This window comes from Chelmon rostratus, chromosome 12, assembly GCF_017976325.1.
Source record: "Chelmon rostratus isolate fCheRos1 chromosome 12, fCheRos1.pri, whole genome shotgun sequence".
Lineage (NCBI taxonomy): Eukaryota > Metazoa > Chordata > Actinopteri > Chaetodontiformes > Chaetodontidae > Chelmon > Chelmon rostratus.
Genome location: NC_055669.1, coordinates 15,368,454 through 15,395,570, shown reverse-complemented (window position 1 = coordinate 15,395,570; position 27,117 = coordinate 15,368,454). Strand labels below are relative to the sequence as shown.

Here is a 27,117-nt window from a genome sequence, read left to right as displayed (position 1 = left end):
CAAGTTCCAAACTTCTGCATCCTTCACTACCCAGAATGCAACCTGATAGCATTAGACTTCCTCTGCCTGGTAAATTCCCATATCTATCAAACACAAGCCCCAAGCTTGTGACGATGCAAAACAGACACAATGCAGAGTTACTTTTATAAAGTTGTTGACTCAAAGCCAAAGACAACATAACCCTGAAGGCGTCCCAAGGGTTATTGTACCAGATTATGGAACTGTTCTCACACTGACTGCCACTTCTCATGACAAGTAAACTTTGTAAAATGGGCGGAGAAATACAAAACATGCTGGTTTTAGCCTCTCAAATGTGAGGATTTGCTTCTTTCCCTTGTAAATTCTGCAAATACGAGACATCACCTTATGTCTGGGACACAATGATGGGCAATGATGGGCAAAATGATTAGTTGATTAATCTAGAAAATAGTGATTCATCTCCAGTAAAAACAGCCTACTCTTCTCCAGTTTGAGCATATATTCTACATTCTGCCATAGTGACAAGCAGAGACGGAAAAAACCATCAGACTGGTGAGATTAGAAAAGGGTGATTATAATGCTGCGCATATTTTTTTTTTAAGATTTACCCACAGCGTGTGAGAAGTTTCTCAAACATGCATATTATCTCATAATTCAGGACACCGGTTGCTCATCAGCACTGTGTCACTTCAGCCTCCGCATTCTGTCACTCAGCAGTTGCTAATGGCCTGTATACAGCAGCAGCCTGTCTCTGCAGCACTCTATATAGCCTTGATGAAAGTGCGGCACCTTATACTGTATGGAGGGCTTAAAGAACGCAAGAAAAAGAGGGGAGAGAGGCATTGTCATCTTAAGCACCAGTACAATAACCCCTTCCCAGACGCTGAGGGTTTAGGCTTACCCACCTCGCATTCAAACCCCCCTGGGAAGTGCATCAGGGGAGGGTGAAATGTGAGAGCCGGGCATGAAGGGAGAGTCGTGATAAAGGAGCGGGCTGACAACACCTCCCTCTGATACCGAGGCTAAAGAGGCGAGATGGGAACACTAATTGGTGAGCCGGCGAAGGTTTGATGTGGCGCAAAAAAGGTTACAGCTGAATGTAGCGGGGTGCGCATGCATAAGCGTGAGTTTATGTGTGTGTGCTTGACTGTGTTTATGTGTATGTCAGTGATAAATTAGCTAGCAGGGACTCCCGCCTGTTTGTCGCCCTGGGTTTCCCTGTTCATTTGTACCACTACATTAATAATGCCTGTCGCTGATAGAAACGAAGCGGGGACATTATACATTCAGAACCCGCCGCTCTCAATCCCTCGCTCTTCCTCTCCTCTTCATTCTCACGGCCCTTTTTGACAAGATCATAATCATGGTCAGCATTGCCTTTAACCAAAAGTGCTTCCCGGAGTGTCTCCTTCTCAGTACCGGCATCAGAAATTCTCTTTTAGTGAACCTGACAGACAACTGAAGCTATTCAGCAACTGTATGTCCAAAATCACGTAGGAAGGAGCCCATAATGCTCATATGCTGCGGACAATGAGCCTCACCTTTACAATATCCCAGCATTCACAGTTGAACATAAAAGCCCAGTATGTTATCAGTACAGTGGAGAGAGTCCACGCATTTGAATGACTTAAAACTGTATTTTAATAACACCTGAATAAACCATGCTAATAAAGTTATACCTGACTGGGAAGTAAAAACATCCTGATTTTCAGCAAGGCACTCCACCTATACTAATCAAATTAAAATTGAATTCTTAAATTGAAATATAAAAGTTGAATCTTGTTTTTCACACTCAAAAACTGAGGCAATAGGGGAGACTTTTCCAACCTGAAGGCCAGCATGCGTGTCCATTAGGAGGAGGACATTTAAAAGGTCACAAAAGGGCAGAACTGCTAAAAAGATAATCAGGTGGTTCCTTGTGTCGCAGCACCGGGGGAGCTCTGCTGCTACAACGTTTGACGATATGCAGCACTGCATAAATAACCTACTTCCTGATTTATGAGTAGTTTTTAGGAGTGCATTACACGGCTGTAAAGAACACTGACACTGAAAACTCAGAGGAACTCAAGCATCAGTTCTGAAGGGATTCACACTGTGTCGGAAAGTTAAAATTATTGAGATAAGTGAAAATTACAAACTGCAAAACCCCATCTCCTCATTCGTTACAGTGAAGGTTGTCATGCTACAAATCTGCGACAATTACACTTTCTTTTCCTGTGTGTGTGCGTGTGTGTGTGTGTGTGCACGAAACAAAAACGCTAATCGGCTTTTAACACACACTCATTTTCAACAAGGTGTACTTATACACTGGAATTAGCAGCATGGCAGCATGCGAGTACACATTCATGTGTTACAGAAGATAAACCGGCCTGCGTTTTGAAAGGATGACATGGCAACGTTTGCTGTTTTTTTTTTCCAAGTGAGCAGATGTGATTTTATGTACTGTGTGTGCACTGAGCATGTGCTACCAATCAACAGAAGAGACAGATTCCTGAGTAGAGAACAGCAGATTTAAGTAGGCGGCAGCAACATTTTCATGGATACAGTACGAGAATAGCAGTGGAGTGAGCAGGAGACAGGGCGAATACCGGAGCAGTGTACTGTACTGTAATATCATGAGGAGTGTGTGTGTGTGTGTGTGTGTGTGTGTGTGTGTGATTGGTGGGATGAATATCCTGCTGCATGGACCGAAAACCGCAGCCTGCTTGAGGCTCCTGTCTGAGCTTGTTTTGCTCAACAACACGGATATGAAAGTGAAGTATTTGACAGATTTGATTTGACAAATACACCAAAGCTGACACACTTTTTAGACTGAGTTAAGACTGACTTAATCGCTGTGAATAACACAAAACAGCAACTCTGGAGCAAACGAGGGCCCAAATTTGGCCCGGTTGATTCCAGTGTCCCATCCATCATAATGCATTACGCATGATGCCAGGAAACTGTCTTTATGGGAGCAGCGCCTGGCGACAATGACATAATTTGTAGCGCTGATTGGAATTATTAACCGCTAATCCAAAATGAAAGGCAGTCGGGACCACTTTCAGTTCCCAAGTTTTTCCCTGAGGGTAGACCACTGACACACAGATAAGCACATTGTTGTTATTGTTTGTACTTAACCTCTAATGCCATTCATTATCGGGGGCTATGAAGGACTCTTGTAGCTTAGCTAAAGCTGGTGGCGAGCCACAGGGATGATGCAGGCATCCAAGATGGTCTGGGACACGTTTTATTAAAAGCTGCCATGTTGTGGCCTCCCTCTGATAGTGAAAATAAGTACATAAGGAGAGTCATACAAGGTGAGAGCACATGCAATAATAAAAGGTAAACAGCGCTGTTGTTATTTCTAGTACAGCTATTTTCCCTTTCCACATCAAGAATGTGATGGGCAGCAGTTGCCTTGTGGGCACTGAGAAGGAGGTTGTCCGTGAAGACGGCAGCTACGGAGTCAGTTGTTCTTTAATCCCACAGAAGGACAGGCCGCAAAGTAATCAGACCCCAGATCTGTGGTTAAAGCTACAATCAGTCCAGCTCAGAAGCAGGGAGAAAGGAGGGAGAGACAGAGAGGGAGGCTTTCACACAGGAAGAGTGAAGGTGAAGGGGGAGAGAGAGAGAGCGACAGGGACAGCAACGAGTGAATGAATGAGATTGTGATGTTGTTGCACATTCCCCTGGTCCCACGTGCTCACTTTTCTCTTTCTCACCCCCCCCCCTCCCTCCTTTCCTTTTCTTTTGTTTTGTTTAAAATTTAACAAGGTCTGGAACAGCGGAGGGCTGAAGCGGGCATCCGGGGTGTTTTGGCTCAGCTTCATGTCACATGCAGGGGCCATGTGAACACAGTGGCACTGAGAGAGGGGGGGTGGTGGTGGTGGTGGTGAGGGGGTGCTGGGGGACGTGAGGGCAGTGAGAGAGTGAGGGGGATAGTGAGGGAAAAAAAAAGAACTAAAGAGGGAAGTCTTTAACCGGAGGGACTGGGAAGCAGTGGGAGCTCAGAAAGAATTGGGCGGCAGTCAGGATGACTGCGTTTACGAGACGGACGCCACGAACGAAACAGGAACTACAGACAAAATAAAGCCGGCCCGCGAAGACTGAGCATGTGGAAGAGAGAGCAGAATCAAATGCAAAGGTGAAGGACATGGCAGAGAGAGTGAGAGGCAGCTTCCTGGTGCAGCAGGTGACAGCTCCGCTCTTTGTTTTTTTTTTTCAGGGTTAATCAAACAGCAACAGGCAAGCAAAGTGCCATGTCAGTGACTGAGGCTGGCACATGCAGCGATGCCTCCCTGAAGTCTCTACGGACTGAAAAATGGACTTTTAGTTTCACCTGTCTCAGCCCTTACCGCCCTCATTTATTAGGTACACCTGTGTAATGTAATACAACCCAGTATAATAATCCGGCAATGAATCCAGTGTTTATGAGGCTTCTGTTTTTTATAATGGAGAATATTAGAAATTAATAAAGAATTTTAAGGTACTTGTATTTGAGTATTTGCATTTTTTCACTTCCTGTTCCAGAGAAATACTGTACTTTTTACCTCCACCACACTATCTGACAGCTGCAGTTACTAGATCACTGTACAAAATGTGATACACTGTTATAGATTAAACTATCCAGAAGTAGATAAAGTAGATCTGCAATCTGAACCGCAACAATAAAAGATGCTTACACATTAACACATCTGTCGTTACAATCCATTTGTGATAAAAGAGCTTTCTGAAAGGGGTCGTTATTCTGCTTTTTATGTTTCATACTTTAAACTTTCAATGCCTGATTGTGAGATCAATGATTGTGAGGTCAGTGACAACAAGCTGCGACTGACAAATTAACATTTTAGGCTGAACTGGCTGACCTGCTAGCAAACAGTTTTCTATCTACGCATCCGGCCACCTGATGATGGTTAATCCCAGTATTTGCTCTCATTCTAGCTCTGTTTCCGGTCTCTATCAGCTCCTGCGGTGGTAGAGTCACGGGTCGGAAAACCAAAACAATGAGCCGATATTAATTGTAGATTACTTAAGTACTGCAAATGACCTGAATACTTCTGTCAACAATGCCGATACAGCACCACAGGTTTACTGTAAAGCATTAGACTGCACAGGTGTACCTGGCGACTCAGCGTAAGATAATGCTGAAAGGGTAGTAAAAAATTGGAATTGCAGTATCCACAAGAACGATGCGCTGTGGATATACCTGCAGGATCAAAGTGTAGTAACTGTACAACAACAAAGTTGCTCCTGCACACCTGTGGAGCTGTAGCTGCCTCCTTCCGCTCACTTTCAAAGCCTCTCCCTTAAAAGACAAACTTGCCAATGAGGAAGTATCATTCTTGCGCTTCAGCATTTTTTGATAGGGATGAACTTTAAACTAGGTCATTTTAAATCAACAACTGCTAGAGCAGAGTCCACAGAAGCAAGCTCAGCTCCACCCAAACGCAACTCATCTAGCTGAACACAGATTTGGGGACAGTTTGGTAACACGAAGTCTGTCTCCGGGGCGCGTGAAGGTGCCTCTGTGAGATCGAACCTCCGATAAAACAGGTGCCCCAAAAACAACCTGATTCTATCCTTTCTGAAATACTAAATGTGTGTTAAGTAGAAAATGGAGCGCTAAGAAACTGAACTTTTAAACATAATTCAAAAATAACCTCTCCAGAGACCGTGGCTTTGTAAAACAAATCAGTGCGAGCGCCACTGAAGCGGTGGTATTTAAAAACCGCCCGTCCAGGAATTGACACAGTTCTGTCCTGTACGCTAGCAGGCGAGCAGGCCCAGCGCTCCCTAATCGGAATTTTTGGGCCTCTTTAATGCTGAGGGTTGCAGATGTTGCCTGGTATTAGACCGTGCTGCTGCTGATCAAAGCTGTGGAGAGTGAGCCCCTGCTGGCCTGCCTCTAATCCCCACCACCCCCCCCCCCCCCCCCCCCTCATGCATGCGGTCTGGGCAGGGGCTGGTGTTCCGCTAGGGGACAGTCAGCCTTACTCCACGACCCAGCTGGAGGGAAGACCTTTTCACTGCCCTTGCTTGTGGAGAACACCACCTACTCCACAACCCTCCAAGGTTTACTGGGGAGCATTCGGCACGGGCAGCCTGACAGACAGCCAAGGGGCCGGGCTGCTCCCATAAGGCAGGAAACGCTGCTGCCCTTCCCTGCCCCCCTTCCCTACTTCCCTATCTCAGAATGCGCCAGCAGGCAGACAGGACTGACATATCAGCATGACATTGTTCAGCCTACATTTCGCTGCTAGCCACAAAGCAGTGAGAATCTTAATAGCGTGCCCCTCTGTTTCTCTTTCTCTTGTTTCCACGGACTGAAGTACACACACACACACAGGGAAGACTGCGAGAACGGGTGATTTCAAAACTTGCAAAAAATACTTACCTGAGCCTTTTATTAACGTTTTTTAAAGGCGAGCAATAAGCTCGGGAGAGATGAAGAGATACGAGAAGATAAATGGAAACTGTCAGATGGTGTGAGGGAGGAAGAGATGCAAGGAAAGATAGCGAGAGGAGAGGGAGGGGGATCGATCATGAGAGAAATTGAGAGAGGGAGGAAGATTCGGCGCGAGGGGAGGGTGGGAGGATGTCAGCCAAGAAGGCAATCTATATTAGACTGAAAACAGTTCCCCTGGCTTTAACTGCTACAAGCTGACACCATCATCCTCTCCATGCCCGCCTCGGTAGACACACACGTGTGGACCATCGGAGATCCGCACATCCAGCTCCACGCTGGGGCTGTGCGGCCAGCATTTCATTTAAGACCACTTCTACACGTGTGGCTCGCACGTGAAGAAACACATAAATCTATTCTTTGATTATTTATTTCCCATCTTGGGTGCACGCATACACTGCTGGTGAACGCAAAAAGCTCAGCGCACACCAACACATGCGTATTGGATTTGAGCTCTGGAACGTGTGAAATCTGATTACACAATTACATAATGACTCAGCAATAGGCCATTTAGAAAGACCATTAGCTGTCAGGCCAGGACATGGATGTGAGAGAGGATGAGGCAGGGGTGTTTGCATGCACGGGGATGATGCAGTTCAGTAATCAAAGCCACATTTTTATACATTCAAGTGAGGCTGGAATGGTGCGATTCACAAACCCCCACTGACCGGTAACTCATTATTTGAATGGCAAAATTCATTCAAACTAAATCACTATGAGGGATTTCTCATATTGTTAGCAGGATAACCGGTGACCGATGATTTAAAAAAAAAAAAAACAATGACAAAATCGGTGCAGACTGGTCTCCTTCTGCCTTTGAAAATCTTTTCATAGAGATGCAAGTGTGAGCGTGGGAGCAATCTGGCGTGTTGACTGTACGCGGAGAGAGACGTTGCACGGACGAGACGGAGAGAGCGCTTCTCTGCTTAATAGCTGCCACAGCCTGCTGGAGAAAGCTAGCATTAAGCCTTTAAACCCCGCAGAGTCCCTTAAGTCATCACGTCAGCAGCCGCTGCCTCCTCAGGAAGGGCCTGAGGTCAGAGTGGAAAGACACGGCCCCGAACTGAGCTTGCAGAGCAACCGAACTATCGCTGTCGTCTTAAAAATGTTAGCATCTTGTGCCTACGCGCTTCCATTTCTCACGCATCTGTGGAGATGTCTGTATTGAGGTTTTGTATTTCCATGATGACATGTGATGATACTGATATTGGGAAAAATGTATCGTATTTTAACTCCACTGGGGTCGTCTATTAAGCATGTCTGCTGAACTTGACCGAAAAATTTAAACGGAGAAGCGGGAGAGAGAATCTAAAGAAACTGAAAAAGGAAGGATGAATACACTAAGTACACATTTAAGGGATATTTTATCTTCTAAGTGTCATATTAACACAGTGTTTTGGTCCTTTTAAAGATGTTGTAGAGTTAAACTGAGCAGTGACAAAGATGCAGAATCTGTGCAATGTTAGCCTCACAGCTGTAACTGAGCCCCAAAGCAATAAAACTGTATGTTATTTTCGAATTTTGTAAATAAGCACCTCAATAAGAGCAAGGCGATAAGGATGAAATCAAAATTTGCTTTGAGAATTATTGCAGAGGAAAGCTTATATTAAAACATGCAATAAAAATGGCGCACCGCACAGTCTGTTGAGAAAGCGAGAAATCACAACTTTCTATGAAATTAGAACTTGTAGCTCTTTCTTTAGAAATGTGCAAAGCTATAAAAAACGTGTAAGCAGGTACACTTTTGTTTTGTAAGAGCAGAGCCATTATCTGCAACATTCAATTAGATATCTCCGCTTTTATTAGTTCTGCCTGAACAATCCTTCCCGCCAAGTTCACCTTGCTGGCAGACACTGAAAAACAACAAGGGATTATTACCTGAAAATTGGGTGCAGCATGTTGAAACTGTTATCGAGCCTGACTTTGTTTCACAGCAGCCTGAGCCATAAAACCTGGAGGAATTAATACCTTGATAGTTTCTAGGCCAGTGTACGCCAGTGGTCATTAATTTCGCTCGTAAAGCAGGCCAAATCTTAACACTACTTTAGATTTACAAGAAACTGCTTTTAAAAAAGCCAGCATCTCAACTTTAATAGGGTGAGTAGAAAGCTCACTAAAACGCAGTGGGTATGCTGAAGTGCATGGATGAGAGTGTTTGCAAAGCTGAGTAGCCTAATGAATCTAAATAATTTAGTGTGCTGCTTTGGTTTGGTTAAGAACTGCAGGTCCTCCGCCTCCAGGGAAACTCTGTGCCAGTGTGTGTTAGGGTTCAGCGTGCCATTTCCTTTTCCTGCGAGTTTACACACACACACACATAAACACTATTACCTCTGGGTAAGGGACCAGAGAACCCCAAGCAGGGGGCAGCTTCATTACTTGCTGGGCTGAGGATCTCCTGTCCTCAGAGCAGAAGCCCTATTAACTTAGCGACACTGACCTGAATCCAATACTTCTACCTGAGCGGGCAATTAAATCATGCCTACGCCTCCAAGCGTAGGGTTGAACGACATGTACGCCACAATGCTTCATTTATAACGGTAATAACGTTGCGATGTGTCACGTTTTACCTTTAGCACAAAATTGCAGCAGCTGCGATTAGGATATTGCACTTGGTCACACAGTGACTTCGAAAATATTTGAACTAATTGCTCAGCCCGACTCAAGAGCACAATTAGAAAAATTTGTTGAAGCAACCCCTCTTGAGGAAGTGTACTTTTTATTTAAAGCTGTGGCATTTTGGGCCACTCTGCAACAGAGTGCGGATGTATTGATTACATGAGTCTGTGTATGTTTTTTTTTTTTTTTTTAAAGTCTTTACCCTTGTACTCAAAACTCTAATAAAGCTGGCTCGGCATTACAAGAGGCTCCTGTGTGGGCAGTTCTGAAAGGATCACTCGTCAGCCTGCCAAAGAGGACAGCGGCCCTTTGATCTAGGCGGACTTCTGTACATGTGTATGTGTGTGTGTGTGTGTGTGTGTCTAGCAGTGCAAAGTGAATTCTCTCATCTGGCCACTGCAGAGCCTGTGCACTCAAAGCATGACCTGGACCCTTCAAAGTCAAACTGGCCTCTGCATTGTCCAAAGGATCTGGCAAGACGCACCATGGCAACTCAACTTAACCTTCCCATCATTCTCCTCTGCTTCCCTCATCACGCTGAGGGCCGAATACCTCATCTGTCGCTCCTATTAAAGAGCCGGGCTGCTCATGCGCTTCATATCTATGTCACATCTTGCATTAAAGCTCTACAGTGCTCTTACTGAGTAACTGAATAATAAAAGAGAGTTTAGATACTGGACTTCCTGTATCAAAAGCCGCTCGCTCTGTATGCACAGGCGACGCAGACAAAAAGGCCCTCAGTGTGACTGAGGTCTACAGTTGTGGCAGCTGCGCCAGAGAGTCGGCCAGCAAGTCAGCTGAGACCGGCCCTATCTTCACTATCTGAGCAGGACAACCAGTCAGTCAGCTCAACATGTGTCAGCACGGCATCCCCCCCCTCCACCCTTGTACACCCCCACCCCACTCCACTTCCTCCTCAGCAGACGTGCCTGACATTCTAGACGAGCCAGCGTACATTCCTCACATGCTTCCATCGCGTATGGACACAGCGTTAGAGCATGTCGCAAGAGCATCAGCTTTCTCTTTACAGTGAATGCATCTGTGTGGCTGAAGGAGAATTAGGCCTTTTGTGCGGACTGCAGCCTTGGTGTTGCGTGGTGTTATTGGCTGTTGGGGGTGGGGGGGCTAGAGCGGGAGCTCAGGTGACCATAGTTAAGCTGTCTCACATGGGATGTGGAGGCGTCACCCTCGGAGGGGCATCAGGGCTACTTTAGCGGCTGCTGCTACTGGTTGAGCTCAGCTGACTGCACGGGCTTGTGAAGGATTCAAATGGGTTTTTTTTTTCCCCCTAAATGCACATCCATCCACATGAGCCCCAGCGTGCACGCTCATGCAGCCTGCCATATGATGCTATCTAAATGAAATCATTCTACCTCAAGCAAGCTGGGATTCAAGAGCACGATAGGTCATGAAAGGCATGTGACTGCGAACGGGAGCACATGTGACCGTTTGCAGCTTCGCATTGAGTGACCTCTAGTTCAACAGCCTCTCGGGACAGGAAGCCAGAGTGTTAGCGCCTCTCTTGTCCATACTTCAGACCCAAAAAACGGTTTATCCTCAACTGTCCTCACCAGCGGCAGTGGTGGAGGCAGCGGCGTGGTGAAGAAAAGGGCTTCCTGAGCTTTGGAGGAGCACGTTAACCCAGCTTGGCAGGCAGTTAGTTAGTGTGACAGTAGCCATGCTGGATGCCAATAGGACAGGCACTGTGCAGCATCTCAATGACCAGAATTCACTGGGTCCACAGAGAGGGTTTATGGTCCTCCCAGCCATACCGCTCCCACCCCTACTCTCCATCCAACCACAAAGGCATTCAGCCTTTTCATTAGGATGATAATGGGGCAAAAGCCGGAAAGGGCCCCATGTCTGAGCACCATAAGTTGTGGTGATGGCTTTGTGACGATGTCATGCGTGTCCATGGGAGCACAGTGTGCCGCTACGGTCCAGCAAAGACAGTCCAGGATGGAAGAAAGAAAATAAAACAAACGACAAAAAAAAACAGACCTGAAAATTCAGAGGAAGCTCCTGAGGCAAAGGTAGATCTGACAAAACCTGCAGCCCTTGGACCATGACCTCACTGTGACCCTCTTAAGCCACCACACAGTTAAACCTGAACATGATGGGAAGCACGCTGGGGCCTGACTCTTAATAATAACCCTGAACATGCCGCTGTTATCAGGAAAGGTCTTTCGCTGCACTCACCTCGCCTGACAGCATTCGCAAACAATGTGTGACAGTAATATCAGCAACGTGTGGGCCTGTTCTTATCAGTCCTGTTAGAAATTTAAACATCAGACTCTGAGCTCATGATACTAACTATCTGCACCCAGAGCCTGGACACTGCTCAAACTGACAAACATGCATTACCCTCCTGTCTCAGCAAAAAAGGAAATAAGTTGTCACTTTGCTCTATTAGTGCTCTGTCTTGAAGTACACCTGCATGAATGCACCTGCCTCATTGTGTGACACAGGCTGACAACCTGTTACAAACACCACAGCCTAGGGATCACAGTCCAAATGGTGTAGCGTGCCACAGGGAAAGGCCTCAACATGTCCCTGAATGAGCAGAAACATGATCGGGAGGCAATGAGATCATATCTGAATGCATCACTTAACTCACCTGCGTAGAAACGCAACAAGGAGCCTATTTCTGTGTTAAGGCCTTCCTCTTGAACTCTCCACGGGTCCTTAAATCCAAGCTTAAAGAGAAAGTCATTCTGGATCTGCAGAGGCCTCTCATCTGGGCTAAGCCTCCTGACAGCCTCACCGTGCAGCTGAACATACAGCGTGGGGCTGGAATCACAGGAATCTCCGCTGTGAACTGCTGATCTTAGAGCACTTTGGCCGCAGTCCGGATCTTGGATGTCAGGTGTGTTACCTGTAGAACAGGCCCTGGACAATGAGCCGGCACTGCTGCTGGGCGGCAGGCTGCCCAGGCCATTCGTGTTAAGTCTGCTCTCTGGGCCCATATTGTTTGCCATGTTGTTTAAGTGTTCCATGTTGCACTGCTTGTAGCTGGCTGTGACGGCACCGATTCCATTGGTGTGATGTTGGGAGATGGGCTCCAGGCTCGAGCTGGACGCAGGACAGTCGAGCTCCAGTTCATCCGAGGAGCTGCCGTACATGTCGTGGCCCTCTGTGGCGCTGTCGAACGAGGGGCTGAGGATTGACGCCTCTGTGCCCAGGACCATGTCGTCGCTGAGGGAGTCTCTGTGCTCGCTGAGCCGGGCCCCGGAGCTCAGGTCATCAAAGGCGCTGCTCTCCACGTCCGAGCCAGAATTTAATCCATAGCTGTCCACGCCGTTCCTGTGCTCCGAGTCTTCATCGTTTGGGGTATCCATGTTAGAGTTAGAATTTAAATCTGACAGCGAGCAGGCTATGTTGTCTTGTGACTCTGATTCGGGGGTGAAAAGTTTTCCATCAACGTCCTGTTGCTTTTGCCTCTCATCTGCATTCTCCATGAGCAGCAGTCTCAACCTGTCACTCGGAGGGCCCCTTAATTCTGTGGGTTCAAGGGGAGTCAGGTGGTTGCATTTCATACTGGAGTCTTCATTCACCTTGCATGGGTTATCGTTATATTCGTACTTCACATTGCAGTTGCCATTTTGGTCAGTCTTGGGGTTATCTTTACAAAAAATGCGCATAACGGAGCTCGACTTACTGCAGAGTTTGCTCAGACGGAGCGCCACCTCGCCGGCTGTCGTGTCCATAGTGCAAAGGACCGGTCTGGGATATGAGGGCGTCAGTCTGTCGTGGACATGTATGGAGCCCCGGTGGAGGTCTGCTCTCACCCACTCGCGATCCGCGGGCTGCAGCTGCATGTTCTGTCGGTGCTTCAGCAGAGTCTTCCTATCCAGGCTCCGAGTGTGTAAAGACGCAGAGGACAGGGCCGAGTTCATCTTGGCGCCGCAGGCGGCGGTGACAGCCGAGGTGGCGGTGGCTGCAGCTGCGGCGGAGAGGTTCCTCTTCAAGCGCCTCCGTCTCAACAGGAGGGAGCTGGAGTTGCTGGACGAGCCCCGGCCATTAGACGCCGCGGTGCGGTTTGACGCACTCGATCCCACGGCAGAGGCGGAATGAGAGAGGCTATTCCCGTTCTTCGCATCTACGCGGGAGGGTGCCAAATGTCCACCGCCATCATCCGCTGGAGTCCCCCGGGCGACAGACAGTCCGCTGGGCTTCTTCATTAACTTGGTCGCGCCTCCATCCGACGCGCCATCCTCAGCGACAGCCTGCACACTTTCCATCTGTGCCAATGAAAAGTCCCCCCACTCTAAATAAATAATGGTGCGCACTTGGTTACACCTCTACATTTAAAAGCCTGAGTACGTGCCCGACGTGGTAAATGTCCGCCGACTGGGCGGTGTTGCCGACTTATTCCGCTGGCAGTCATTCACTTCTCGCCTTCCTCTCCCTGTCGGGGTCTCCTCCGCCGCTCCAGAACAAACATTTTACCGATTCAATCCGCTGGAAAGAGGCTGGGCGCGCAGGGACAGATCAGGGCGGAGACGTGACTGTGCGTCCCACTTAGACCAAAATACAGGGCTGGAATATGAAATGAACGTCGGCCGACCTCCTACGCAAATGCTGCCTGCTATATATTCATGAGGAGGACACAAGATGGGGTCGCCAACAACAACGCAGTGGATTGTGGGAAGTGGATTGTGCCGGTCGGCGTCCCGCAGTCGCCGCCGTCGGGGAGGACTTGATGGCACGAATACATTTCCCAGGGTGCCTTTCTCCGGCTCGGTCAAGCGAGGCGGCGAACAGATGAGAGGCGTAAACATAGCTCGTATAAAATGTTTGGTGTGCGGCTGCAGGAGTGCGGCCGCTCGTCCGCTGCGGCGTCTCCTCCGCCGGCGGATGATCCGTGTGTGCGCACGGGAGGGGAATCAGCACAGGAGGAAAAACAGCCGAGTGAAGTTACTGCGCACATGGAGGCGCAACTTATCAGCTGTCAACTGTTGAACATCAGAGTAACTATCATCATGGGGCTTCACGGGGAGGCGCGCACGCTGTGGTTAATTGGCTCCCGTCAAAGTGGCCGCAGGTGTGTTAATTGTAGACTAGTTGAGACCAGGCAAACAACTTGAGCACCATCTCATCAGGACGCCATTTCACAAGGCCATCCAGCCCGGATCAGTCCGCACGCTCTCATTCTATTGTATTTCTCGCCATCTAGTGGAGCAAACCGCAAGATTTGACCTAAACTTTCTTCCCCTTCATGAGCTCTGAGCAACAGGAAGCCGCAGCTTTTTTTTTGGTTTGTTTTTTCAAGTCAACCCTTCCTTTTTTTTCCTAAATTAGTGTAACTTAATTTTCATTACGTTTACTCGAGTATTTTACAAATTCAAGATACTTGTACTTTACTTGAGTATTTCCACTTTACACAACTTAATGCGTCTACTCCACCACACCTCAGAGTCAAATACTGGACGTTGTACTCCAAAACATTTGTCTTACAGCTACAGTGAAAACCACGTACCTCCAGATTTGGTGATTTAGTTTTCTGATTACATGAAGGATTAATTGTGCCTTCAGGGGTTGAGAAAATTCTTTAACTGAATAAACCACTAAGGATTGACTGGAAAATGCATCGTCACAAAGCTGAAAACAGGACTTTTTTTCTGAGCTCATGAAAGTTGACTTTTTAGAGGTACATGTTTCTCACAGGACAGTGACAAACATATGATGGTCTTACAGTATATGATGCATTTCTGCAGATGAAACTACCTAACAGTGTACAAAGTCGTTAACATCAGCTCAATCTTCATCAACTACAGCAGCAAAATGAAACAGTAATGCAGCACTAATAATAATCCAAACACACGCTAACAGTGAACCACTGACAGGGAGCATCTGACCTTAATAAGTAGACCTTATTTTTGATACTTTAAGAACATTTTGCTGATGATACTTACATACTTAAGGTTTTGAATGCAGAACATTGTAGTAGCAGCCTATCAACATCCCCATCACATAATGGGAACACTACATGATGAGGTTTAGTGGACGTTCAGAAAGTACCTTTAGTGGCCGCTTTTAACGTTTGGGAAAATTCTACACATGCCATATTTTACTAAAGAAAATCTGAATTAAAAAACATTGGATTAACTTGAAAATGTATGGTCACACAGATGTAAACAAAGATATTTTTCTTAGCTCATGAAAAGTTGTCTTTTTAGATTTTAGAATAAATCACCTAACAGTATATAAAGTTGTTAAAACTGGCTCGACCTGAAACATCTACAGCAGTAAAATGCAACATACACATTATGCTGCTGTAATATTAATTCCAAATCATATATAATACTAACACACTGACAGGAACAAATTTTCTACATAATGAGCACTTTAAGTAAAATCTGTTGATAATACTCTGAAGAACTTAAGTGTTTCACAATGTGGTATTGCTACCTTCACTTAAGCAATCCTTCCTGACTGTAAATGTAGTGCAAATTGTAGTTCTGCTGCTACTTAACATCAAACGTTTCATGTGTGGAAGTTAATTCCTCACCTTCAAAGTCATAACCTGTGAGTTAAATATAAACAAAAGGCTCCTGTGCACTTATCTCCACCAATGAGAGAAGATAAGTTTTTCACACACACATTATGGTCATAAGGTGACTTTTTAATTAGTTATTAATATTAGAACTAACTAATATATTAAATATGTTCTATTTAATTCAGCAGAAAATAAATGGAACAATTATGTTCAGTCTTTGTGTCGCAGCTCCCATCGTGGAATATGCTCCTTTGAGGGAAAATCATAGGGATTCATTTCGACATTTACATCTTTAAACAATACTCATACTTTTTTCTCGCTGTAATCAGTCCTCCTGTTCACGGTCATTTAAAGGTCTCTTCTTAATGTACTTCCAATGGCAAAAATTCCTTCAGTGTACATATGGGCACATGCCAGTCTAAGGTACAGACAGCTCCTGGTCAACTGGTTATATTTGAGCATGCAAGATCTGTTTTTTAGAGAACTGACGTTTTTAGAGTCACATGTTTTTAACATTAAATAACGTAGCAAATTTGTGTCAGATCCCCCTCAGTTGAAAATGGGACAGCTGAGATCGACAGACCGAACCGCTTACGCGTGTGTATGTGTGCCAAAATGCTGCATTCATAAGGAATTCTGAACTACCTGACCACGTCATTATTTTAATACAAATGTCTAATGAAATGTATTATAATAGAGGCTATTTACAGGAGAACAGGAGTAAAATATGGAATAAAATACTGAATCTACAGGGCAAGAAATTTGTGAAGCTGGACTGCCTGATTGGAAGTACCTGACAAAGTTAGAATTTTTGTATCTAAGCTTTTTTGAAAGCTTAGATACAGCTGAGTGTTAAAATACTGTATGAATACCTTTACAGAAAATTTAACACTGAACAAAAGGCCCTACCGTTATAAATATCATTAAATCACATGAATGTATCAGTATCAGTAAGAGTATCTCAAAACTGTAAAACATGAACTGGATGTGAGTTTTCTTTTAACTCAAAAATGATCATTCAAACAATGCAAATGCATTCAGAAATGGAATTTAATTGTCATGACGTATCCTCTACATGGTATTCTGTATTTCAAAAATGAAAAAGAAAGGAACACTTTTAAATTCGTTGAGTTGCTCCACCGACATGTAAAAGGAAACAGATTATTGCTGAATTCATGTTCCTTGATTCCAGCAAAATGGAAAAAGCTCATGCTCAGCCCAGTGGCTCAGGTTTGTTTCTTAGAGCTGAAATGATAGCTGGAGCGAGTTTGTACAAATTCATTCCTATTTATGCTCTAACGTACTGAATTTCAAATAATGGCATGATGCTGGAATCATACAGAAGCTGGTTCTAACACAAAAATACCTCATATTTCAAAGTGGGTGACATTAGATGACCCAGTGACGTTTTGATTTGAAAAAAGGACCAATGTGACATGATCTGGGTCCTGATTCTGGGTTGAAACTGCTCCAAACTCTAAAAAAAAAAAAACCTTATTATTTCAATTAGAAACCACAAAGTGCAAAACAATTTTCTATGTTCTCGGTTCCCAGGTTTTATAGGGTCATCTAACCGTCACTGATCGGGACCTTGAAAGTAAGAGAACACGTTTTCCTTTGCAGACAGATGCATTATAGTAGGCGGCCGACAGCCTTTCACCTCTACCGCTTTTCTTCATACGACAAACACGAATTTCATATTGCAACTTTAAAAGTAATACAGTAAAAAATAATAAAAATAGTCTGTGTACATAAAGCTTATGAGCATTGGAATACTGGTGTAGGATCAGTGGTCAGGTAACAAGAACTTTAACGTGAAGAAACAAAATGGTCACAGATCAGAAATCTAACAATATTTTACACACTTGAGTCCTGACCTTAAAACAGTGACCATTGTAAAGCCAAACTCTTAACAGTGCAAAGAACTTTAGCAAAAAACACTTTAAAATCCTGACTCAATGCATTCACTAAAATCCTGTTTCAAAACTGAGAACGCGCCGTCCTGTTCGACTCCGAATCAGATCTTGTCCGATTGTGTTGGTAAGCTGTGAAAGATGCTTTTGGTGGCTCAGACGAGAAAAAATCTGAAAAGGTCCTCCTGAATAAAGCCTTCCTAAAGTAGAAAAGAAAAGTAAAACCCTGAAGTGAGGCGTAGTGTATCAGCACAGTTAAAAAAAAAAAAAAAAAAAAAAAGAAAAAAGGTGGGGAGTACACCTGTAGTTTAACCTTTTCTCTACAAACAACGGATATTGCTTGGTCAAAAGCTTATGAGTATAAAAGTAAAGTGTATAATACAATGCACATTATGAGCAAAGATCATTAAACACACTGCTGCAAACACAAAAAATGGCAGATAACAATGTGGTGAGCCAGCTCTGGTGCTGGGACATGTAAAAACATCTAAATTAATAACTTATGGTTTAAGTGCCTCTATCAAAAAAACAAAGAAAAACCTATAAAACGTAACTGGCAACACACTGGAGTCAGAATATATCTGCCAGCTGCAATTTTCACAATAAAATTCCTAAGATTGTGACGTGAATGAAACTCGGTCAAGCATGATTCTTCTTTAAACTTTCCTTCCTCGGTATAAACAAAATGTACATTTGGAGAGAACGCAGGCATTTGCCCAATCTCTCAAATTCACAGTTAGCAATTAGATGTTCAACATTGTCGGTACGGTGAGAATTGCACGTATGAGGGCAGGAGTAGGACTACATAGTAATGACACAGAGAGGACTCCAGGGGGTGCTAAAGCCTAGGAAAAGCAGAAGAAAAAAAAATATTGCACATGATTCTAATGTTGGACACCTCCCTCCTCCTCCCGTGTGTCTTTCTGAGCCGCTTCCAATCCCAGCAGGTGGAGCGAAGATGGATCTCCTGCTGATGTATTGAGCTCAGAACAGTCTCCCCCCTGCATCCTTGCACAGAGTGGTCCATGCGGGCTGGAGGAGTCCGGAGTGACGGCATAATAAAGAAGAGGGATAAAAACATGTCCACTGAGACAAGTCCACTGTTGTTATTGATGAGCCGAGGTACAGTCGCCCTCAGTTAGGTTGTCGAGAGTGGCAATCAATTGCAAACAAAAACTCTCCCGCTGTCCGTTCGCCACCTGCCTGAGAGCTCAGCGGGGAGGTTTGAGAGACAGTCGAGCAAATTCCATAAAGGGGGTGATGTGAATCAACTGGAGTCATTTATGTGCTACTACAGTGGATGGAGTAGTGGGTGTCTGCATCTTGGAGCGTAGTACCGACTCAGTTGTGTGGGTCTTGAAAAGGCATTTCAGAAGACATGGCCTTATTGTAGAAACGGGCACCATTTTACTGTCCAGCACTTAAGGTTCTCAGTGGAGGAGAGCGCCGGTCCGGCACTGCTCGAGACAGTGAGTGGTGGTCTACTATGGTCTGTGAAACCTGAAAAGATGAACGAAAAAAGTATTGTTTCAACCATTTCATCACATTTCATCACCTCATCTCGAGCGCACGGCGCTGTACGGCCAATGCCTCCAGAATACAAACAGCTGCTGTGCACGAACTGATATTAAGGTATGCACGGTCAAGGCGGACGCTGCACATTACCTGGTTAAATGGCGACTCGACTCGTGCACTTCCATCTCATTGCTCTTGAAATCGTTGAGTTCCTTCCGTATAGCTGCCTGCAGAGGACAAACAAGAAGGAAATTTGAGGAAAGCTGCAGAGGCTTAGCACACAAACGGCAGCCCTCGGAGCCCTGACTCTACCTCCTTTAGCATGCGTCATGCATCATTTAGGCTTATCTCAAGGCCATGAATGATTGTGCTGAATTCTCTTCTTACTTCACAAGAGCCCTCGATTTTCCTCCTCTTGAGACATCCAAGAGGACGAACAATAGCATACAATCTGTTGCTCGTCTACTTGGGCCGTCAGCTGGTGTTTTTAACTATAAAGAATTGGTGCTGGCAGGGATGTGCATATGTTAAAACACACGTAGAAAAAGCATTGACATACTGTTTTTAGCTTCGACCAACGCTGGCTTATTTTTAGAACGCTGCACAGAAAGCTGCACAGTATATTAAGGTGATGCAGGCTCAGAACGTACACATTTTCAGTTTGAAAAAAAATCATAGAAAACACTGGAAATTAAGCAAGCCGTGCTTTGATTGTTTCGGTAGGAGACACTGTGGGGCGATTTCTTAAACTTTAAATGACTAAATGAGATTCCTACATACCTCGCCACTTACAGAATGCAGATTAAGACATTCATTAAAATCAAATGTCTGTCCAAACTCATATAATATATGCCGATGCAGACTTTGAAGCAATTCAATAAAAAGGTATTTAGTGTATTTTTTGGATAACTGGACGGTATCTCTATAGTGACATGTATGATTGCAATGAATAATTTTGCAGTGAGAAACATGCTGTCTTCTCTGTGCGGCATCATTTGTGTATGGATTCTTGCTTTGGGAGGTGACAGCGAACTTTGACCATCAAAATCTGATCAGTTCATCCTTGAATCCGAGGGTACATTTGTGCCAAACTTGAAGCGATTTCGTCACGGTGTTCCTGAGTTATTCATGAGAGTGGGACAGATCGACATATGTAAAGACGGACGGATGGACAACCTGAAAACATAACGCCTCTGGCCTTGGCTGTCGCTGGCGTGGAGTCATGAAAAAAAAAAAAAATCTCTTTTCCGAAAAGGTCTTTGAGCACAAACCAAAGCTGTTTCCCATTAATGTAGCTATGCACGCTCACATTGTCCAATGAACCATGGACTCCAAATAGCACCACTGAGGCAGTGAATGCCTTGCCCAAGGCCTCTAAAATGTTATGTCTGACAGCAACCCAGCCAGGTGATGTCACTGCTTTTGCTACTCTGCATGACTTAAGGGGACATGTCTCCCGCCTTGGGGAGGATGCTTCTGCGACAGGAGAGCAAACAATATTCAAATCTGTGCTGGATGGTAGAAGCAGGAAAAAAAATAAGTCAGCGGAGCGGCGCTGCGGCTGAGGGGTCCTGAGGCTCTGCTTGTCCGATTACTCTCTTATGTAAGGGGAGTTGTTGCATAATCAAAACACTGAATCCCTGTGATTTCCACATGAGTGGTCCTCAGGTGTGACCTGGCATGCTCAGAGCTGCGCATCGTCGAAGCAAAGGAAGCAGATTCGTTGCGCCGTTAAAAAAAATAAAGAAAAAAAGATCAAGAACTCATTAAGTCAGAAGCGTGGACCGCCGGGCAGCGAGCAGCAGGACTGCTCCAGGGTGTTTACTGGCAAAGGGGAACCAAACAGCTGAGGTAGAAGTTGCCGTAACACGAGAGGAGGAACACATCCTTCTGCCGTTACTCCCCTGCGTTACAGGTTTCATCATGTGAGACGCGGGCAGGGCGTGGTGGTGAAATTTGAAAGCAGGCAAGGAGGGATTCTTGAGATTATTTAAAGATTATCTCCATTTAATTAGTGTAAGTGATACTGGCCTTGTCAGCTGCTGTGAGCCGGGTCCAGGGCTTATCTGCCCGCCTGTCGTAGTCCTGGGCATCTGACACCTCCACATAGTCACTGAATCGGATGAGAATTTTGGCCTGTCTCAGCTCCTCTACAGTGGGCCTCTGGCTCAGCTGGAACGAGAGCAAACAAAAGAGTTGGAGTACAGAAAACTATTCCTCATCGCTGCCACAATTTGCAGCATCTCCAAATCCTTATTGAGAGATCGGACAAAATGACTTGCACATCCAGTGTTTCTTATGCAGGTGCGTCAGAGAGGAGTTACATCACAGTGCTGCACATTGCACACACACACACAGCTCCAGCATTCAGGCCATTTATTGAATCAGTGCATCTAATTAACATTTCAGTTCCTGCAGACCTTCTTTAGAGAAGGAGTTCTTTACTAACATTGCAACAACATGACATAGTTTATCACTTAAGCTCCTTCAGCTGTGCACCTCATTTGCGCAGTTGAATTCGCTGATAAGTGTCACAGCTGACGGCACTGATTACATTCTCAGATGCTCGTGATCTGAATGAAGACGTGATATTAGGCCCATGAACTAATTAAGAAACATTTGCTCATTATACGAATCTTATATTAAATCTTATAAGATGACAGGCTTGTTTTTCCACCGTAAAATGTTCCATTCAGTAGAATTTAAGAGATCCTGATCGTGAATGTTGTTCTGTACTTTTGTACAAAAATGAATATCAGTCTGTGTGTTGTTAGCAGATTTTTTAAACTCTTTAATATCTGTATTGGTCTCCAAAAATCAATAATCATTGATCAATATAGTACATTGTCCAAAAATGCATGTTGGTTATTTACATGTGCAATGTTCTATGCATGCGTAGTTAGTGTGATATACAGTATAGGATGAGCATTTCGCTTAAAACACAAGCATCAGTGACTGGAGGGCTCGTTTAATGCTGTAAGCAAAAAGCATGTGATGCGTACAGTGAATTCCTCTGTCAGCTGTGAGGTTGTTGTTTAGAGAAGCATGTCTGCAGGTGAGCTGAAAGTGCTATAATCTAATTGAAAGTGATGGGAGCATGCTCAACACCTCCCTACGGGGTCGAAGGATTTGGCAGTCAACATGCGAAAGGGCCAAGGGCAACAAGGACACCGGTGTCTCCTGGGGGAAACCTGAGAACTACAATAACAGGCCTTCTAATTACAGATGAGTGACTGTCACAGTGTTTGTTTATACTGGCCAACAGTTTACCCCCTCCGAATGCTTGGACATCAAGTGAGGGTTCGCACCTTTGCGGCTATTTTGGACTCACCTTTCGTGTTAGCCTCCGTTTTATCTCCCTCTTCTCCTCCATTTCCTCTTGCTCATTGCGGGCTGCAGAGAATGAAATGATAAGTGTTGCACTGCGAGTACAGACACATGCAAACAGCGTGTACGAAATGTTTGGAAATTACTGAGAGGAGAACAAACACATCATTTGCATAATATGTCTCATTAGATTCACACCAAACTCGAGAAGTTTCTTAAAGCCTAAAATAGTTTCCATCATTGGCTGTTTAATACTATTAGGGATGGGTATCTGGGGACAATGATCGCTTTGTTCCTTTCAAGTTGTCTCAGGGCTTTTCGGTCTATGTTTACGAACAAGTGCTTGACCCCTTTAAAAATTAGAATAAAAAGAATTTGCTGATCGCTTCAAGTTCTTATGTCTTCCTAAAATTCATCCATGTGTTTTACTATATATTCAAAGTCAGTTACAGAGACACAACGGATCAGAGAAGCGAGTGAAAAAGAGAGACAAGAGTAAACAAGAGGCATTCTGGGACACTGCTCCTGTTTGCAAGAGCACCAGCCTTCAAACTGCATTCGTGCTTGTGCTGAAAACTCGCTGTATCCATAGTACTACTTGCAATTTTGGATTCCAGACGGCGCCTCACCGCACAATAAAGGCCTGTTTGTTTAACCTTGCTACTGTATGTGTGAGAGTGATGAGGAGGACACGACTTGTCACTCATGAATCCTTCGACTTTGTATTTTCCTCCTGCACTCCTGCCAATCATGCAGGAGCCTCTAGGAGAGCAGGAACTGCTGGCGAATCAGTCTTTGATGTGAGAGCCGCAGAGTCCCAGGCAGCAGAACTGCCTCTCTCTGATACTGCATGTGTTTGAGCTAAGAAACCAGTCTTCCTGGACATGGAGTCCTCAGGGAGCCCTGTTGCCTGCATGCCTCAGATGAAAAGGCAGACCGAAGAGGAATAAAAGGGAGAGATGTATGCCACTAGCTTTCACATAACTAGGCCTCTCAATTCACCAGGCTGCACTATGTAAAGCCTGCGTGCGAATAACGACTGCTGCAAATATGGAAGCATGCTTCGCTGCAATGTGTTTGTCATGCAGTCAGAGAGGGCATTTTGGTAAAAATTCTGAATTGACTTTAGCAGCTTGCAGACAGTGTTAAATACACATGTTTGAGACACTCACGTTTGAGGATGTTCCTCTGCTCCAGCTCCTCCGCTGTGGGTCTCTGGCTCAAGCGCCTGGTTAGAAACATGCATCCGTGGTCAGCACATAATCACAGGCACGAGGTCAGCAAGGCAACACTGAATCAACATGAGAAGAAACGCTAACGTTTCTCATGCAAATCAACCTGCTTCACATGTAACATCATGTCATCGTCAACTGTCATTGTTCAAATGGTAATCTGTGTAAATACCTCACTGGTTCAAAGCTTCTCAGTTTAGCTTTTTCTTCCCCACATTCTGCCCAGTATTCACTTCAATGCTTTGACAGCAACTCCCAGCAAGGTTATCTCATTGACATTTTGACTCACAGCATGAGTACTTTTACAACCGGCAAACGTGGCCTTAGAGTAAAATGCAATATGTGGCAGTCCCAAACTGAATTAAATATACATCAAGTCGGCGTTTCCTTACTTTGAGGACAACTTATTTATCAGCAACAAGATTCAATGTTGTTTTTTTTGCACAGCTGAAAGATTTGCATCTTACGTAAGCTCTTTATAACAGCTTGACAGGTGCACTTCCCCAAAATTCAGTCAGCCATGATTACCAATCCCTCTCCTCCGACAGACTGACTGCATGGTAATACGTTGGTGCAATGCAGGGAAGTCTGCCAGTTAAAAGCCAGATATTCCTGTAGACTCAGCTTTCATCCGATGCTGAATAAGGCTGAATGGGAAAGGTTTCAACACTCCACACGACCTATCACACACACATACACCATGAGCACCATGACACGCACCACATACACATGCACCATGTCAGCCAGACACTGTCGCAACATTACAGTTTTTCTTTCCTACGACACCTGAACGGATACGCTTTGCACAGATTATCTCCAATTTCCTCAATCTGTAAGCGGCTGAAATGACTAGGATACCCAAAGGCAATCACTGAGAGGTCACTCTAAGTGCCTTCGACTGGGGACTCTTATTATAGCACTGTGTCAGGACCCTGCGGCAGTAGACCTGAGTGTAGGCACCGGATCAATGATTGTCTCCATCTCGTTAGATCTGACAGCCATCTGGAGCTGCTCGGCCCTGTGAGCTGCTGTATGCAGGGTTAGGTCTGCGCTCAGACCGGCTTGTCTCATCTCATCTTGTGTCATTTCTGCTCCCACTCGAGGGAAAAGCCAGGACACAGAATCTCAGACTGGAGCCCTCTGCCTCTTGGGCATGGCTTGAGCATTATATCAGCCTCACAGCAGCAGAAACGCAGCTACTGTAAGTTAACATGCACAGATAAGTCAACAAACATCTGCTTCTCACAAAATTATTTCCCTCACAACCGGGTTTATTTCAGGCATCGTCATTATCAACTAAGTGCCTGCCTGCCTGGTCTGTGCAATATGAAGACTGGAGACATGAGTGATTATATAAGGAGTTACACAAGGTTTCATGAAAGGACCAATATGAAGAATAATTAGTTTAAAGCTGCATTAATAGATATTTATTGATAAACAGTGGATCAACTGACTGTGATGTGTGATGTGAAAGGTGTCGCTCATTATGACAAACTCAAAAAGAATGATCAGATTCTGCAGTTCCTCGCAGAGCAGTTTAGTGTCTTTAAGATCGTTGTTTTGGGTTTTATGTGATCCATCCATCCACCAGGTGCCCAGAAACATGACTCTAAATGAATGCCTCGTGGGTGTGTAAGTAGCCAACTGTCTGAACACAACAACTTAATGGTGATTTTATGTCAATGCTGCATTTACAGCTTTTTAAAACGTTGGTTTCTTGGAACAGTTTAAGCAGATGAAATATAACCTGCTAGTTTGTGTGCTTCAGAGGTGCTGGCATGCAGATGTTTTTACTACCTGTTCCATCTTTCCTCAAGCCTTTATGCTAAGCTAAGCTAACCCTCAGATATTTACCCCTACACACAGGTGTGCACAAATAGTAGAGCTTATTCTCCATTGGTGGTAATGATATAAAAGCACAAACAATTGTATTTAATTATTTATACTAACAAACATAAACTAACCAGTAGTCATCGTTATTGTTCTTTCAGTGACCAAAAACACTGCTTGAATGTGAGCGAGAGGCCCAAACACTGAGGAAAATATCCCTACACGTGTGGTCGAGGCTTAACTTTCAGCAAGAAAGCAAGTACGCATATTTCTTAAAATGTTCTATTCCATGAGGATACATAAACGACATAATACATAAAAAAAGAAGACTCTAAAGCAAACAAGGATCACGAACAATAAGCCAAAGTCACAGCAGTGTTTATCAACGTTCTCAAGGGTAAAAGCTGGAACTCTTCCGCTCGGCTTTCACCCTTCAGATAAAGGGTCTCAAGGGTTTTCCCAGCGAATGAGGTCAATAGAAGTAAGCTGAGGTCAGCGCGTCCTAGAATAGCATTATCATAATCAATTCCTAGCAGGAGCGACAACATTGCAGGACACAACGCTGCCGGCAAAAAGCGTGAAATTAGGAATTGTGCATCAGACGACGCTGCGCAGAGGACACTGTGACAGAGCTTTTTGGGAACATGACAACCAGGCAGGCAGCCCTTCTGGGAACACGCGCTGTGTTCCAATCACAGTGGGGAATAGCGACTTGTGTGCCAAAGTCTCCAGATAATACTCCATCTCTCCCTTGCAACCATATTTCCCACGAATCGTATTATACTATCCAGGCTTTCATTTTCACCCGTACACTCTCTTCCTCTCTCAACACATCATTACATCCCCTTCGCTCAGACAGGCAACTCATGTTCAAAGAGAAGAGTGGAATCAAATGAGGCCTGTGAGCCTTTGGGGAAAAAACATTATGTTGTTTGATCTGTTCAATTACTAGAACTCACATTTATGATCTGAACATATGTATACAAATTCCTGTGATTTGTACGCACTGCACCAGTGTAGAGTGTCTGTGTGTGTGTAAACTGCTGGTATGAAGTGGCTTGCGTGGTGCTGCTGTGTGGAGGAGTCGGGTGGAGATAGTTTGGCACATGCATCACCGTGGTGATTCAATCAGCGAGGGAGGAAGTCAGGCAGGAGGAAGAAAGAGGAGAGAGAGAGTGAGAGAGAGTGCTGGAGAGAAGAAAAGAGAAGAAAAAAGAGGGGGGGGGGTGATGCATTGCTGAAATTAGGTCAGCTCCATTTTCAGAGCCTCATTTTAACAAGATAAAGCGTTTATCCTTGTCGGATGTTGAGAAGGAAAAAATGAAAGGATATAAAAGTGTTTCGATAGAAAAAAGGCTCATATTTGCATCGGCTTTGGACTGAGTCATGGTTCCATCAGCCAGGATATTGGGCCATCGTCAGCCCAAACGAAGACAAAATGCTCGATTTGGCTGAGAAGAGTCAGTGCCGTTTTCAGGCGGCTGCTGTTGAGTTGGCAGCAAAATCAACCAGGTTTACTGAAAATATTTGGCCCATAAATTGTGCATGCATGTGGATGTATTCAAGTTTAAAAATGCGGGTGTGCAACGCGTCTCACCTTGTGAGTTTGGTGCCGATCTGCTGCCTAGACTCCAGTCTCTCCTCATCGGTCTGCATGGGCAGGATGTTTTTCTCCTCCAGCTCTCTTTTGGAGGGACGGTTACTCAGCTTGATGGCCAAAGAGTCTTTCCTCAGCACCTTCTGGGCCAGGGTACCTAAACC

General features: G+C 45.0%; 2 protein-coding genes across 4 annotated transcripts in view; both read right to left on the bottom strand.

Annotated features, from left to right (window-relative positions):
• The window catches only part of phlpp1 (PH domain and leucine rich repeat protein phosphatase 1), a 42,202-nt gene extending 28,691 nt beyond the window's left edge, over positions 1–13,511 (bottom strand). The window contains exon 1 of the mRNA XM_041949718.1: positions 11,658–13,511. Coding sequence (XP_041805652.1) covers positions 11,658–13,281 — 1,624 coding nt within the window. The 5' untranslated portion in view covers positions 13,282–13,511. The remainder of the gene's footprint in view (positions 1–11,657) is intronic.
• A 4,237-nt stretch (positions 13,512–17,748) lies between these two features.
• Positions 17,749–27,117, bottom strand: part of LOC121614958 (phosphatase and actin regulator 1-like) — a 47,744-nt gene continuing 38,375 nt past the window's right edge. For all 3 annotated transcript variants that reach the window (XM_041949063.1, XM_041949064.1, XM_041949062.1), the window contains exons 7-12: positions 26,954–27,110; positions 23,467–23,522; positions 22,299–22,360; positions 20,999–21,139; positions 19,118–19,194; positions 17,749–18,952 (exon numbers count right to left, since the gene is read on the bottom strand). In XM_041949063.1, coding sequence (XP_041804997.1) covers positions 18,937–18,952; positions 19,118–19,194; positions 20,999–21,139; positions 22,299–22,360; positions 23,467–23,522; positions 26,954–27,110 — 509 coding nt within the window. In that variant the 3' untranslated portion in view covers positions 17,749–18,936. The remainder of the gene's footprint in view (positions 18,953–19,117; positions 19,195–20,998; positions 21,140–22,298; positions 22,361–23,466; positions 23,523–26,953; positions 27,111–27,117) is intronic.